The sequence below is a fragment of the Simochromis diagramma genome, unplaced genomic scaffold (assembly GCF_900408965.1).
Source record: "Simochromis diagramma unplaced genomic scaffold, fSimDia1.1 OVJJ01000649.1, whole genome shotgun sequence".
Taxonomy (NCBI): Eukaryota; Metazoa; Chordata; class Actinopteri; order Cichliformes; family Cichlidae; genus Simochromis; species Simochromis diagramma.
Window position 1 is genome coordinate 614,711 of NW_024387444.1, and position 14,702 is coordinate 629,412.

Consider the following 14,702-nt stretch of genomic DNA (forward strand, 5'->3'; position numbering starts at 1 on the left):
TATGCAATGCAAATGCATAGCATCAAAAATTCACTTCAGGCTGTGTCCCCTGTTGTAGAGTAGTTTCTATACACCACACTTTCCTCCAAAATCAATTCTGCCTATTGAGATTTCATTTGAATCCGTTTCGGTAGAGCTGCCATTGAGAGCCAGATACACGAACGTGTCTTCAAACGCTCTCAATTCTCCTGCTAGCATGTTGCCAGCTTTACCGCTGCTACCGCCGAGGGACTGCAAACACATTAGGAGTGGTATTACTCTTGACGTTGGGGCTCGCGCAACAGCAAGCCCCTTCAAGGTAATTATTCTCACTGGGCGTTTTGAATGGCTTGGGACTGCCTGCTTTGCGGATATACGTGGCTCTTGGAGCAGGGGGCACCTGAATATAATAGATTTTAAAAAATGGCTTATTTAGAAGAGTCTGCCCATTTTAGTCTGTGAAGGAGGGAAATGGGAGGGTTGGTTTTGGTACAAACTCAGTCCCAGTAAGAAAAAAGGTGATTGTTACTGATGATTTTGTAACTGTAGAACACACCTCTGCATTTGTTAATAAGCTTATTAAATGTAAGAATAATGTAAAGGATTGTGCAGAGGTCTTGTAACAATATTGGGTGATAGTTTGATAGATTATCACTGTCGGTTTTTGTGTGTGTTTACGGTAAATGTATACATGCATATTAAAATATATATGAAATATAAAAAATGTGTGTGCGTGTCCGACCTTTTTGGAAAACGGATTTCTCTGCCCTCATTAAGATGTCTGATCAGACTCGGAGCTCTCCTCCCAGCTCTCCCTCTCTCTTTTTCGCATGTTTTTTGATGTGGAATTCAAAGCAGCTGCAAATGTATTTTTTATCTGGCACACATTTCGCCGAGCGTCTCTGCCCACCCCTTCTATGCAGAGTGCGTTGAAGGAGAATAGTAATGACTTTGGCCTTGTGGGACTCTAAATGAGCGGAGTTCAAATGCAGCCTGTACATCACAGGACCCGTCAATCAGCAACGGCCAGTGCCAGGTCTGCAAGCAGAGGGAGCCAAAAAGTGTGCACAGTGTGTGTTTACATGTGTGCACACGTGTGGTTGTATGTTGCTAACCCAGATGAGGGTGGGGGGGGGGGGTTGGCAAGGTCCACTTGGAGGCATGGATCAAAGCACCAAAGCTTGGTGCGGTGCAGAACAGCCTGCTACTCTGCATACCCCCCACCCCCCGTTTTGTGGGTATGGCAGAAACCAGCATTTAGAGTGAACAGTACATGTAGCTCATTTTAGGCTGTCGCTGGGCGCTGTAACAGGTGAGAAAGAACTGATAGGTCATGTGCGACGTTTCATTTTTTGACATCTTTAATACTTTTGGGCTTTTGTGCGCTCAAGGACAGTGCCGTCGTAGAGCCGCATCTTCCGCATCACACCAGGTTCCAGTGGGGACTTGTTAAAGAGCCTAATGAGGAAGAAAAAGCAAGCAGCTGTGTAGGAAATGATGAATTCCAAGAGTTTTTATTTTTAATTGGCTTTTTAAAAGCTCATTGTGATTTGAGATAAAAGAATGCTTCTTATCCTTTTTTGGACTGATGACATCAGTCTTATCCCTGATTGCTAACAGTCAAGAATCTGCATTTTGGGAACACTAGTGCACTCTTATCACAATTTTGCCAAAATTTCCCCTTTTCCCACTCATTTTTCCACTGTGTTAGATCACAGTCAGACCCCGAAGCCTTGCTCCGTTTTCACCACCACCATCTAGAGCGCTTTCTTTTTTTTTTTTTAAGGCCCTCAAAAAAGATAAGGAGCAGACACTATAAATACTGAAGATGGTCTGGCCCACATATCTGCTTACATTTCCTGGTTAATTGCATCCTTCTTTATCAGCTACTTGGTCTGGTTTGGGCGGAGAAAGTTCAACTCTGTGGCCTCATTAAATGTTGACATGTATCACAAAGTGTCACGAGGGCTTGAGAACAATAGGGTGACCAAACATTTCTGCGGTTCTGTTTGTTTGGAAGTTTGCTTTGTTGATGTAAATGATGGAGGCGGTTATTGTCAGCATTTCTTCTCTGAGCCCACCCACAATTCTTTTTCACTTTAATCTCTTCACATGCCGTATGTTGAGCATAACCTTAAGCTGAACTCGAAATGTCAGCCACTGGTGTTAATTGGCTCGACTGTCGTTACTGTTTTGTTAGCGTGCACCCATTGTAATTGTAAGTTTAAAAGCCTATTTACATTTGAATTTTCACATTTGTGTTTTTGTTAAACTGCACTGATGCATAGCGATAACTAACTTTGCCAAAAAAAAGAAAAAAAGTGATTCCTGTTCATTTCTCAATTTCTGCATAGTGTTACTTCATCTTAGGTAGTATTTGAATACATGACTTAAACAAACATGTTGCTTGAGCAGTCAACGTTGTACCCTCTCAGGCTGTAAAAACTCTACTTTGCTCCAATCTTATCATTGTACATGCACATAAATTTACCAACTGTGCTCCCATAGACATTTTATTAGATACCCCTGGCTAGTACTGTGTTAGACCCCCCCCCATTTTTTGCTTTCAGAACTGCCTTCCTTTCTTCTTGGCACAGATGCCACACGATGCTGGAAACATTCCTCATGGATTTTGATCCATATTGAGTCGATAGAATCACATAGTTGCTGCGGAGTTGTTGGCTGCACATCCATATTGTGAATCTCCCTTTATGCCACATCCCAACGGTGCTCATGTGTTCAAGAAACCAGATTGAGATGCTTTGAGCTTTGTGACTTGGCATGTTTAAGTGCGGTAACCATCAGATGATGGGTACACTGTGCTCATAAGGGGTTTTGACGGTCAGGAACAATATGTAGGTAGAATGTGGTGTTTAAATGATGCTCAGTTGGTGCTCAGTGCTTCAAAGTGTGCCAAGAAAATATCCCCCACACAATTACACGACCACTATCATTAGCCTGGCAGCATAGATTCGTGTTTTCGTGTGGTTTATGTCAAATTCTGACCCTGCCATCTGAATGTCACAGTAGAAAGCGAGACTCATCCGAACAGGCAATGTTTTCACACTTTTCTGTCCAATTTTTGTGAGCTTATGCAAGTTGCAGCGTCAGTTTCCTGTTCTTAGCTGACAGGAGTAGCAATCTGTGTGGTCTTCTGCAGCCGTAGCTCATCTGCTTCAAGGTTCAGCGTGCAGCTTAAGTTGTAGCTTGCTTTTGGCTTCCTATCAGCTCAAAGTAGTCTGACCATTCTACTCTGATGTCACCATGGCATTTTCGCTCAGCAAACTGGCACACTCTGGATTTTTTCTCTTATTCAGATTATTCTCTGTAAACCGTAGGGTGGCAGTGTGGGGAAAATCCCAGTGGATCAGAAGTTTCTAAAATACCCAGGACAGTGGGTCTGGCACCAACAACCATGTCTTTTTTGTAGTTACTTAAATCACCTTTCTTCTCCATTCTGATGGTTGATTTGGACTTCATTAAGTCGCCTTGACCATGTCTACTTGCCTAAACATGTTGAGTTGCTGCTGTGTGATTGGCTAATTAGATGTTTGCAGTAACAAGCAATTGAACAGGTGTAACTAACAAAGTGGCTGGTAAGTGTGTATTCCACAACCACAGAAAAGCTGCATTTTCTCTGTGGTCACTGTAGTGTTTTGCTCAAAATTACACTGGGGGGGAATGAGGGGAAAAATGAAACGTCTGACATGGAGACAAACAGCAGACGTTGGGGCGCTTTAACAGATGCTTTGAATCATCCAATTAGGCCGACGGCCCTTCTTAGAATCACATTCATATGTATTCAGGGAACTGGGCATTAGCTTTGTTAGAGGAAAAAGCGGTAATCAAGCAGTTTTCCATGGAAAGTATTGTTCACTAGCTGAAACTTCAGCTTTAGTGTGAGGTCTGAGCAACAAATGATTCAGTTAGTGATGTAGTGTAGCTCAAATATAAGAAAGCATAATCTATTAGTTTCAGCTGACGTTTCATGTTCATTGATCTTATGTCTCCACATGCCATATATCTTTTATTAATTGTGCAATTTATGTAGATCTTGGTAAATATCAATATTTAGCAGGCCCACAAGCAATTCTCTAAAGTCTGATGAGCTCTGTGTGCACATCTGCAGGTTTTCGTTTTATAGGAAGTAAAGTGGTGGAGCAGTTGTAAATCTGTGCTGAGAGAAAAGCCAGAACAGCTCCACCAACAAATGAGTTGGACACACGCTCTATAAATTCTCAAATGTTGCCTGTTTGTGTGCATTTAGGTTTGATGGAAACTTCAATATCAATGTCTCCAAGACCATCTGCTGTGACAGACTTTCCCCCACCGTCAACAACCGAGCTTTCAACCCCGGACGGGACCTCAACTCAGGTCTGTTGACACACACACTGACCTGCTTTAACAAATTACACACAGACACACACAGCTTTTAAAGCATTCAAACTTTTAAAAGCCATTTTTTGACTTTATTTGAAGCAGGCAATCATTTGCCAGCAGTTGCCATGGCACCCAGTTTTTAAATTAAGAATGTGTGTTCTTTGCCTCTGCAGTGTTTTTAAAAAATATATAATTGATGTCAGATTAAAATAATAAGCTGTCTGTGTCCAAAGTACTCTGTTCGACTTTGATCTCTCATCTGCAGTTGTACTCGCACTTTATGTGTTATCATCCTGTTGAAAAAAGGCTTCTCAGTTTTGTTTTCATCAGCTCACATAAATCGGGTGCAATCGTATGCAATTGCACACATGCTGTACGCAACCTCGACACTCCCCTTGTAGCTATTAGAAGTGATGGAAAGTAGTTTTATGGCGTTCTCCCTGCCTTGTTCCAAATTGCATAAGCACATTGCAGAATACTACCACGTAAAACTCCCATATGTGTCTGCACTGCATGTCTTTCTGCATTTGATTAAGAATAAAATGGACAAAATTGACTAAAGGCAGGCAAAGGCAACTTTCCTCCTGCTGCTTTGTTTTCCCCAGTTCTGCTCCCTAGCATGCGCTCTCTATTTCCAGAAAAGAAGTATATGCACAGACTCCAGAATATTGAACCTGTTTCCTGATGTCTATTAACTTTACAGTTTTACTCAGTCACTTGTTAAAATCACTTCCAGCTCTATTCAGTGAGCTGCACTTTCATTTTTTGCTGGCCTTAGAGGTAAATCTCACTGATCAGTGAGAGACATTTTTACAAGTATTTTAAAAATATTGCCATCCAACGTTGTGTTGACCAGTTGTAATGATCAATTTAACTTCCAATTTAAAAAAAAAAAAAAAAAAAAAAAATTAAAAATGCATTCATTTATTATGTCCACATAATGCCCCTTAGTCACGGGTTGCCCTAGCAGCTAGTCCTTCCTGACACAACCCCAAAAGGCTTTGGGTCTCCTCCCCTAACTGAAGCAGAGATCTTTTATTTGTTAGGCGACTGTGTTAGCAACAACTCTGTGGAGCCAGTATCGTGCGGAATTGGGAGTAATAATTATTACTACTCAAAGCTTCCTAGATTTGGCTCTACAAATTGATATTTTCTAATCTAATGTTTGCTGCAAAATCCCAAAAAATTCCTGAGGACTTCTTAACTTACTTAGCCACATATCTGAGTCAAACCATGGATATAACCCATCTCCGTCATCTCATTGCTGCCTTCACCCAATTGCTTTTTCCCTCCCCAAATATCCCACCCTGGTACTTTTTCTGTAAACCATTCATAATGACTGCCATTCATAACACGTCACCATCGTCAGGGTTTTATTTTCCTTACGAGTCAGTCACGACAAGTTCATGTTACCCCTCCCCCCCGCCACCACCACATTCAGCCCTCATTGACCCCCACACTCTCAGTGTATTCATTCCCTTCCATTTATCTCGGCCCAGTCTAAACAAGCAGCCACAGAGGGGAGGGAGGGCCCGTGTGGGTGAGAGCAAGGGATAATTGAGAGGGAGAGAATGATAAATGAAGTTAGAGGAAGGAGGAGTGAGGGCTGATTGGAGAGTTTATTGTATTTTGTCCATTCTCTCTCCTCCTACCTTCCATTTTCTGTTGAATTGAAGGGAAAGATGGTGGATGGATTTGGAGATATCAGTACCAACAAGTTGGAGTAATCCATTTTCGGCCCTTTGTCTGAATTGTGTTTTTTGTAGGCTGTCTTTTAAGAAGTTATAGCCACTGTCTAGGTTAAAGATGCTATGTGACAACAATTCATCCATCAATCTGAAGTATATGCACACTTGTACATACCGATATTCTTTCAGCACCTTTAACTCTCTTTAAACTTAAGTGCAACTGTATATACTGACTCATATTTAGCATGCCAGAGGCAATCTGCCATCTTTGACAAGCTGGCGAATAACAGTTTTCTTCTACTTACATAGCATTCATATGACTTTAGCTAAACTAATTATGACACTAATTACGGCATGTAGTATGATACTCAAGTAAAAGTGAAAAGTCGCCATCTAAAGCTGATTGGATTGGAAAAGACTACTCAAGTACTGAGTAACTGGTTGTAATGTCTGTTTTTTTTTTTTTAGTTTGTTTAAAGAAATGCACAAATTTTAGTATTTTCAAATAGAATATATGTAAAACCATTAACAAAATAAGGCACAACAATTCTAATTTCCAGATTAGTTTTTAACAACAAAGCTTTTTTAACCAGTACCTACAGTAAATGAATATATGAACAGTGCAAACCATTTCCAGTGACAAGATGGAAATGGTTGCCTCCGAGAAAACATTAGAACGAGGCAACTTCAACATATGTGTGTAGACACTAGAGCTAAAGAATGTCAGACTAGGGGTGGTTCTTTTAAATACAAAGAGGGAGCAAGCGAATCAGAAACACAGGGCACAGAGATGCGACAGGTCTAATCAGGAAAAGTTTATTCCCCAATGTGGACAGCAGGAATAAAACAATAATTCTAAAAACAAGAAACAAAACAAACATCTGCACTAAAATTCACCAGGAATAGATAAACACAATTCTAACAAAACTATAAAATGTTCTTTGTATACTAAAATACCTCAATATACACAGTGGATTAACACAATGTCATATAACAACACTAAAAACATGCAATACAAACAGAATAAAATGATGCAAATAAAAACTACACTAAAATCAGATTAAAACCAATTATAAAAGACAAATACAAACTTCCACGATGTGACGTACATACAAGAGGGCTCACTTTCCCATAAATAGTTTCTTCACTCAGTGAAATGATGGTTAAGCTTCAGCAGCAGTTGGCTCTCAAGGTTCTTGCTGTGAAGCTGTGACTGTTTGGCAGTGAACAGGAGTCCTGCCTGACTAAAAAGTCTCTCACAGGCTGCAGATGCAGGAAGAGCTGTATTGACTTTGACAGCTTCTTGATGTGAGGAAAGCTATGCAATAGATCCACTCCAGTGAATGGACATGAAAGGTACCTCTCCAGCTCCCCTGCTTCTGGCTTTCCTGACCCCATGGATCCAAAGAAGACATCTTCGTCAGATAGGCTGCTGTTTGTGCTGGCCTCATCCAGCTCTGTGTCTAGTTGATTTCTGATAAAGTTCAGACCTGTGGAAAGATGTATGGTTAGGTCTGTGCATTACTGTGCTGTATAGACTGCCGAGCTACTGGTGAAAGATTTTTATCACACCGGAGATGTTTGTTTCTAACTAACACTATAATCCCAAGTTACAGTAACAAGGAAAGTCATTGTAAGTCAATATCTAGTGGCTCACAATTTAATGGATAAGTATACCAGCTTTTAAGATGCTTTCCTCTGTGGACCATGATGTTCTGAATCTTGGTAGAAGTATTGCAGCTGCAGTCATCTCAGGGTCTTTCATTATTTCTCCAAAACGTTTCTGGATCCCGTCCCGCAGCGCATCAACAAGAGGTCTACACATTTTGCAAGATGACTCCAGCCTCCTCAGCTTCTTCTGAGACAGCCTCTTGTATGTATTATTGGTAGCTTCTGCAGCAGTGGCATCAACTGTTGATATAAGATTGAATAGATGACACACACACTTTTGGTGCCTTGGAAGCTGGTACTCCAGACCTGTGTTGTCATTCAAAACAGCAAAGACATCTTGATACTCCACCTCTAACTCACTGTCTTCTGCATCATCAAGGGTAGACCCACCATCATCCTGCCATTTGGTTGTTTCTTCCTCTTTCTCCTCACCATATAATTGAAAGGCCTTCAAGAAATTTGAACCACTGTCGTCCTGGTCACTTTTTCTCTGATGTGATACTCTGAATGGATTTCTTCTAATGCTGCAGCAAGAACATCAAATGTATGCGAACCTTTAAGAGGTCTACAAGTTAATGCAGCAGAATGCCTTTCTAAAGAGATGTCATCTATCCAGTGACAAGTCACTCCCAAGTAGCTATGCTGTCTGGCAGACCAGCAGTCTGTTGTGGTAGCAACATAGTTCACAGTGCTCAGTTTTTTGATAGAATAGAATAGAATAGAATTCAACTTTATTGTCATTGCACATGCACAGGTACAGGGCAACGAAATGCAGTTTGCATCCATCCAGAAGTGCTTTAGTGATATAGATATATTACAATATATATTAGCAATAATATAGATATGTAAGTATATTACAGAAATGATTATGATTATGCTTTTCATGTTCTTTGCAGCTTCTTGTATTTTTGAGCACAATGTTTTCCTTGTCATTACTGTACACTGAGTTTGCAAGGTTTCCATCATAGTCTTGAAGGACGATGTCTCAACTATAGAAAATGGTTGGTTGGCTTCACATACAAACGTAAGCAGAAGCTTGTCAAACGTTGCTTGTGTTACCCGCCTAGAGCCAGTGAAAGAATCTGTAAGTTTTGCATTCTTCATAGGTGGCTCGGTAGAAGAGGACGACTTTCGTTTTCTGTGGCGGTCCATTAATTCTGTATACATCTTCATTTTGGTGGCGTGAACCCTCTGTTGGCAGAAAAAATAGACCATGAAACTACATGTGACTAAGCAATTTCTATACACTTTTAAAAAAAAACAATGTTCCCATATTTTTAACCCTCCTGTCGTGTTCACCTCCCCACCGCCATTGACTGAACGGCCCACTGAATGACCAAATGAAAGACCCACTGAACGACCTACTGAATGGCCCACTAACGACCCACTGAACTGAATTTGGTGGTGAAAAATGTTTGTTATGCTAATTTAAGAGCTGTTAAAACAGACCACTCAATTTTGTCTGGGAGTGCTACAGTAAGGGGTGGGGGATGAATGAAACTGGAGAGTTCAACTAGCACCATTTTTCACCACCAAATTCAGTTCAGTGGGTGGATTCCCATTCATTTTCTATGTTGGTCACTTTTGAACGGGAACACCACGTGTGCTAATAGAAGTCCTAACAGATGTTCATTAAAACACTCAAAATTCAATGAAGAGGTGATCATCACTTTTATATGTTCAAGTGCATAGTGTGGAAGGTATCATGAGGCAATTAGATGTAAAGCACAATATTTGTGTGTGTTTTAAGTTGTAAATCAGTCAGATTTGACCCGGACACGACAGAAAGGGAAGAGAAACCAAAGTCGTGCCTACATTAAGTGAGTTTCCACACACACACACACACAAAAAATAATTCCAGTTTAAGTTAAAAATAAGAACATATGCAAGGCTAAGCAGTGCTAGTCAATAGATTCTGCTTCAAAAAATGTTTAGAACCTTTTATAATCTTTATAAACTTCTACACCTTAATAACTGTAGTTCTTTGAAGAAAGAGTCAAGACAAAAGTCACTATTATTAAACCAGCTTAATTATTATACTAATGTTTTTCTAGGAGAGAAAGGGAGTGATTCTGGATATGCACAATTTTTTTTTAAAAATAATTTAATTTTTAATGCGGACAAGGCCTAAGACTGTGATCCTATAACCCATGGGTGCAAAGCTCCAGTCCTCGGGGACCAGTATCCACACCACAATACACCAGAATTAAATTATTAGGTCAAATTCAGCCATTTAATTCATGTGTTAACCACTTAAGCATAGCTAAAAAGACATTTAGACCAAACTTACCGCAACATGTTTCCTCAGGTTAGATGTTGAGTTTTTGTACGCTGAAATGTCGGTTTGTTTTGGCTCACACAGAAGACATTGCATTATATAGCTGTTCTTTTTTACTCCTTTAAAACAAAACATGCTTTGTATATGCGGCCAAGGGTGTTCATCCTCTTCAGTTTTGGTGCAGACAGTTGCCTCTGCAATTTCTTGATGTGTTTCTTCAGTCTGTGTCCACTAGTTTGAAAGGCTTGGGCTGCTCGGCCTGCCTTTTATATCTGGTCATGAGACTGCATGGCTACGTCTGATTGGTGAAAGAGTTACAGGTAGCCTCCAGGCGGCATGATCCATTATTAGTAGTATTATCCAATGTGTGAAATTAATTATTTTTAAAAAGTAGTAAGTCAAATATTGTCAAATATAACTTAGTGAAAGTAGTGTTTCTTCTTCACAAATGTACTCAAGTAAAAGTAAAAAGTATGGTGCAATGAAGGTAAAACAATATGTTCTTCTAAAACGTAAGTAAATGTAACTCGTTACTACCCACCTCTGCTTGCAGCAGTTGTATGTCATTGTTCCCACCTTTAGGAAATACTTTAATTCTCACACAAAACACATAGTACATATAATATTTACTAAACAGGAGAAATCTAAACATTTTCCATAGTTCGCATGGTTTGCATTCTAGTATATACAATAATGAGAAAGTGTCTGTGTGGTTAAGGGGAGTGTGCTGCCTGAGAAAAGCACAGGAAACTGGGCAGGAGCAGTCACTAGTTGTGAAATCACTTGACTTCTGGATTAGCTGGAGCTGATTTTGCACTCAGACCTCATTGACTCAAACTGGCAGGCTACAGACCATTTAATGTGTGCTATAGTCAAACATTTGCATTCTTACATACAAAAGTTATTTGGTAGAAAAGTAAGTAAAGAAAACAGAAATTCACAGGAAATAAATGCTGCTGTGAAAGCATTTTAAAAAGTTCTCCTACAATCTCCTCAAAAAGAAATATATTAAAGTGGGGCTAGAATGAGGATACACTTTGGAGAGTGCCACTGGAAGTGTAATATCTGGATCATAGTAAGTGAGGTCATTTGCTGATAGTCAAGAGTAGTAAGATTGGAGGAAATGGCTTTCATTTAGTTCCAGTTTCTTAGCTTGTCTCAATAGGAAGATCTAAACATTTGTGGCAGAATGGAGTACTGTAGCCTGACAGATGTATACAGAACCCTTCTTCCACTGTCAACACAACTGAGTGGTTCCTGTTTATGTGAAGCCCGGAGAGACGGATGGAGTGGCTGGGCAGGGATGATGTATGATTGGCAAACCTGCTATGTCTCCAAAAAGACGTTCCTCGCAAAGTAAATGTAGCCTGGCGTTGAAGTTTATAATGTTTGACCCTTGGACAGTTTCACAGCAGCTCTCTGATTTATCTGTTTTCTGTAACTTGTTTAAGCGTTAGTTGAACATTTGACTTGGGATTTTTTTTCCATCCCACCCTTAGAGGAGGGAAAACAACTGTGGTTTGTAATGTATCTGGAAGGTTGGAGAAGGTCAAAACAGGTTCTCTTTAGCAGGTGATTAATTTAATGTGATCACAAGCCAAGAACCACATTTTGGGGATCATAGAAACCCAGCTGACATGTAATGGCTGGTAGTTAGCATGTCTGGGAAAGACTGTAGCTATAATTAACAAGTAATTTTAAATCCAATTTGAGGTCATGGAAAAAATCTTACAAATAACAAGAATTAGTCAGCGAAATGGCAAAATGGCTGCTAACAAAACCACAATCTTTTTTTTTTTATTCCTGCTAAAAAAGTAAACACTCCAGTAAGACTAAAGTCTTTACAAAGACAAAAAGGATTGTAGTCTTGTGTGGCTAATAAAACCAAAGTAGTTGTTCAAAATGGCCATTTGTGTTACTTACTTCCTTCAGTCTGCTGCCAAATGTAGATGTACACTAGGAGGACTGTTCATTTATAATAGTATTGTTAGTTCCTTTGGCACACTGAGGCTGATTGGATTCACCACGGCTGGTCTGCATTCCTGTATTTTAATCAATCAAACGCTGTTTTAACAGCTGCATTGTATTATTTTAATGAAGCCTACTTTGATGGTTACGGTCTATTTCTTCTCTGTCTCTGTTTTTTGCCTTGCGAAGGACCCAAAGTTTCTATTTGTGTCTCACTAGCTTCATCCCACCCCCCACCCCACGCCTCATTGTGAAAGGCCGTTTTGTGTTGCAGTCAGTGGAAAGGAAGTTGTTGGCTTTGTGATGGGGTCTCTGTGAAGATACTGTTGACTTTGTGACCCAGTTTAAAAAAAAATCACTCTGTTAGTTTTAAACAAATAGGCTTCAGGCCTCTGCAGAGGTTGTATTTGGCTGTTATTTCTAGAGTCTGTCCAATACTGGAGTTCTCAGGGTTGGTGAGGACATTAGGGAAGTAAAATATTTTGCTAACAATATATCCGCTAACGTATAATAACAGCTAATATTATTTATATGCTCACATAAAATATATAAAATATAAAATAGTATGTGTATCTTTTTACTTCCCCCACCCCCCAAAACCTTATAATTATTGTGGGTTAGTAATGATGCAAATAGCCAATTTTAGCATGTTCTTAAAAAAAAAAAGTATTTTGTATTAATTTCTTCTGATTAAAAATATAATCACAGTTCACACAGTGTTATCACAGTAGGCTGGTGAATAGGTCAGTATTGTAGCTAAGTACTGAAGCCTTAGCTATGCTTTACAGGCCTGCGAGGCTCCGCTTGGGTCAGGGTGGCATAAATGTTTGCTGTTCGACAGTGAGTGCGATTGGAATTGTAGGCGTCCACATGTCTGCCTGACAACGCGGGCTCGTCCTTGGAGAATTTACATTACAATGAATCGACTACACATGTGCCCAAGAAGTATAAAAGAAGCATAACAGGATTGACTCCTTGAACATTATGACTCCAGCTGTCCCTGTAAGTATAATTGAGTATAATCGTGACTAAAGGGGGCAAATTTAGCTGTTTTTCTATTCAATTCAAATCAGTTTTATTTATACAGCGCCAAATCACAACAACAGTCGCCTCAAGGTGCTTTATATTGTAATGTACACCCTACAATAATACATACAGAGAAAAACCCGACAATCATATGACCCCCTATGAGCAAGCACTTTGGCAACAGTGAGAAGGAAAAACTCCCTTTTAACAGGAAGAAACCTCCAGCAGAACCAGGCTCAGGGAGGGGCGGGGCCATCTGACGTGACCGGTCCCAGGATTCTTGGTTATGTTTAGCAGACTGTATCACATAAGTAGAGTTCTAATTTCAGACAAAAGCCAGAGTTCAAATACAAGAAATTTAACCAGTAGTTTAACAATTTGAAATTGTTCTTCATTAATTTATGCTGGCACAGTTGTGTATGGTGTAGCCAGGCCTAAACAGATGTATTTGTCCTTGTCATATGTTAAGATGTAAGCAAGCCTGCCTATTGATCTGTTATGAATTTCTCTATCTGTTATGTATATATCTAATGAGGCCTGTAATAGAGAGAGAGAGAGAGAGGCATGCAACAGCGGTTTAGATTATCCAGGGTTGTTCTCTGGAGAGTATTTCCTGTCTACTCTCCCTCCTGTACAGCGCTGGCATTGTTAGATATGTTGTCCTGTGTTGTAGCAGCTGCACATGTCTCTCATTGTGTTAAACATGCAAGATACTATAGGTCAAATCAGGTCAGATGTATTTTTAATGCTCAGTTTTTAATGCAGTGCCTGGAAGAGCTATACAGTCTTATGAACTATGGACAGGACAATATGACCAGCAACACTTTATGATCATCGCCATCAGGCGTCGAGGTGTTATTGAAATGTAAAACATCACTGCAATGATGCATGAACATATCATGTAGCATATTTCTTTAGGGCTGATCTCTCATGTAGATGCTTTGTCACTCACTTGAAGTCTCACTCCTGAAATATGTAGTGTTTCTCACAACTTGCACGCCAAATCCAAACAAGAAAAGCTTCCAAGTATGCTCTACTTTCTGACTACATATTTTCCCATTTTCCCCATTCAGCTTTAGTAATGTATTTTTCTTTTTTCTTTTTCCTTGTTCTCACTCGCTCTCTCCCTATTGCAGTGTTGGCAGACAACCTGAAGTCCAACCCGGGTATAAAGTGGCAGTACTTCAGCTCGGAGGAGGGCATTTTCACAGTCTTCCCCGCCCACAAGTTCCACTGTAAAGGAAACTACGAGCACCGCAGCAGGTATAGGCACTGTCGCTTGTAACACGTGTTGTTGTACTTCAGCTGTTTTCAATGTAAATAAATAAGATTATAGGTACAACTTGCACTTTGTCAGCAAATATCACACATAATAATGGAAAAGATTGTTCAAGTGTGATGCTTCGGCAGCTCATTCCTGCCTTCATCTTCCTCACCCTCTTCCACCCCCCTCCCCGCCTTCCGTCCCTCCTCCTCTGCCAGTTGCTGTGGGGTGGCCTAGAGGGCATGTTGATGGCATCCTGCCCTCATACACCCCGACCACACATGCCATTGGTAGGAATGTGGCTCTTTACCACTAAAGCCTACTGGAATTTCACACCTCCAATGTTATGGGTTTTTTTTTCTCCTTCTCCCCGCCCCCCACCCCACCCCATCGCTGAAAGCCATCTCTCTCATGCTCCCTTGTGCATTTCGCATTGGCCTCTGTTTTC

General features: G+C 40.3%; 1 protein-coding gene across 3 annotated transcripts in view; it reads left to right on the plus strand.

The window, feature by feature from the left end:
* Positions 1-14,702, plus strand: part of cachd1 (cache domain containing 1) — a 96,140-nt gene that overhangs the window by 47,270 nt on the left and 34,168 nt on the right. For all 3 annotated transcript variants that reach the window (XM_040013542.1, XM_040013543.1, XM_040013541.1), the window contains 2 exons: positions 4,247-4,353; positions 14,127-14,253. In XM_040013542.1, the coding sequence (XP_039869476.1) occupies positions 4,247-4,353; positions 14,127-14,253 (234 nt within the window). The remainder of the gene's footprint in view (positions 1-4,246; positions 4,354-14,126; positions 14,254-14,702) is intronic.